General features: G+C 34.7%; 1 protein-coding gene across 1 annotated transcript in view; it reads right to left on the reverse strand.

Moving 5' to 3' along the window:
* The window catches only part of LOC119586185, a 3,023-nt gene extending 2,965 nt beyond the window's left edge, over positions 1-58 (reverse strand). Inside the window, exon 1 of the mRNA XM_037934887.1 lies at positions 30-58. Within this exon, the coding sequence (XP_037790815.1) occupies positions 30-36 (7 nt within the window). The 5' untranslated portion in view covers positions 37-58. The remainder of the gene's footprint in view (positions 1-29) is intronic.
* Between the last annotated feature and the right edge of the window lie 230 nt (positions 59-288).

Here is a 288-nt window from a genome sequence, read left to right on the forward strand (position 1 = left end):
TTACATATCATAGGCAAGTGCCAACATACCTGCCATAACGATCCTGCTTACAGGTTCCAATAACGACAACGTCCTCATTAGAGCTGCTTTTATACACGAGCGTATCTCGTTATATTTGATATCTGATAATAACTGTTATCACCATAAAAACAGGCTTGAATATTTTTCCTTTTTTCCTCACAACAAATGAGAACAATGTCTGGAAAACTTATCGATTACGGTAGAACGAACTAGTGGAATTTTCTTTTCTAGCAAGATATTCCGTTTTTGAGAATACTTTATAAATTC

This window comes from Penaeus monodon, chromosome 21 (genome assembly GCF_015228065.2).
Source record: "Penaeus monodon isolate SGIC_2016 chromosome 21, NSTDA_Pmon_1, whole genome shotgun sequence".
Taxonomy (NCBI): domain Eukaryota; kingdom Metazoa; phylum Arthropoda; class Malacostraca; order Decapoda; family Penaeidae; genus Penaeus; species Penaeus monodon.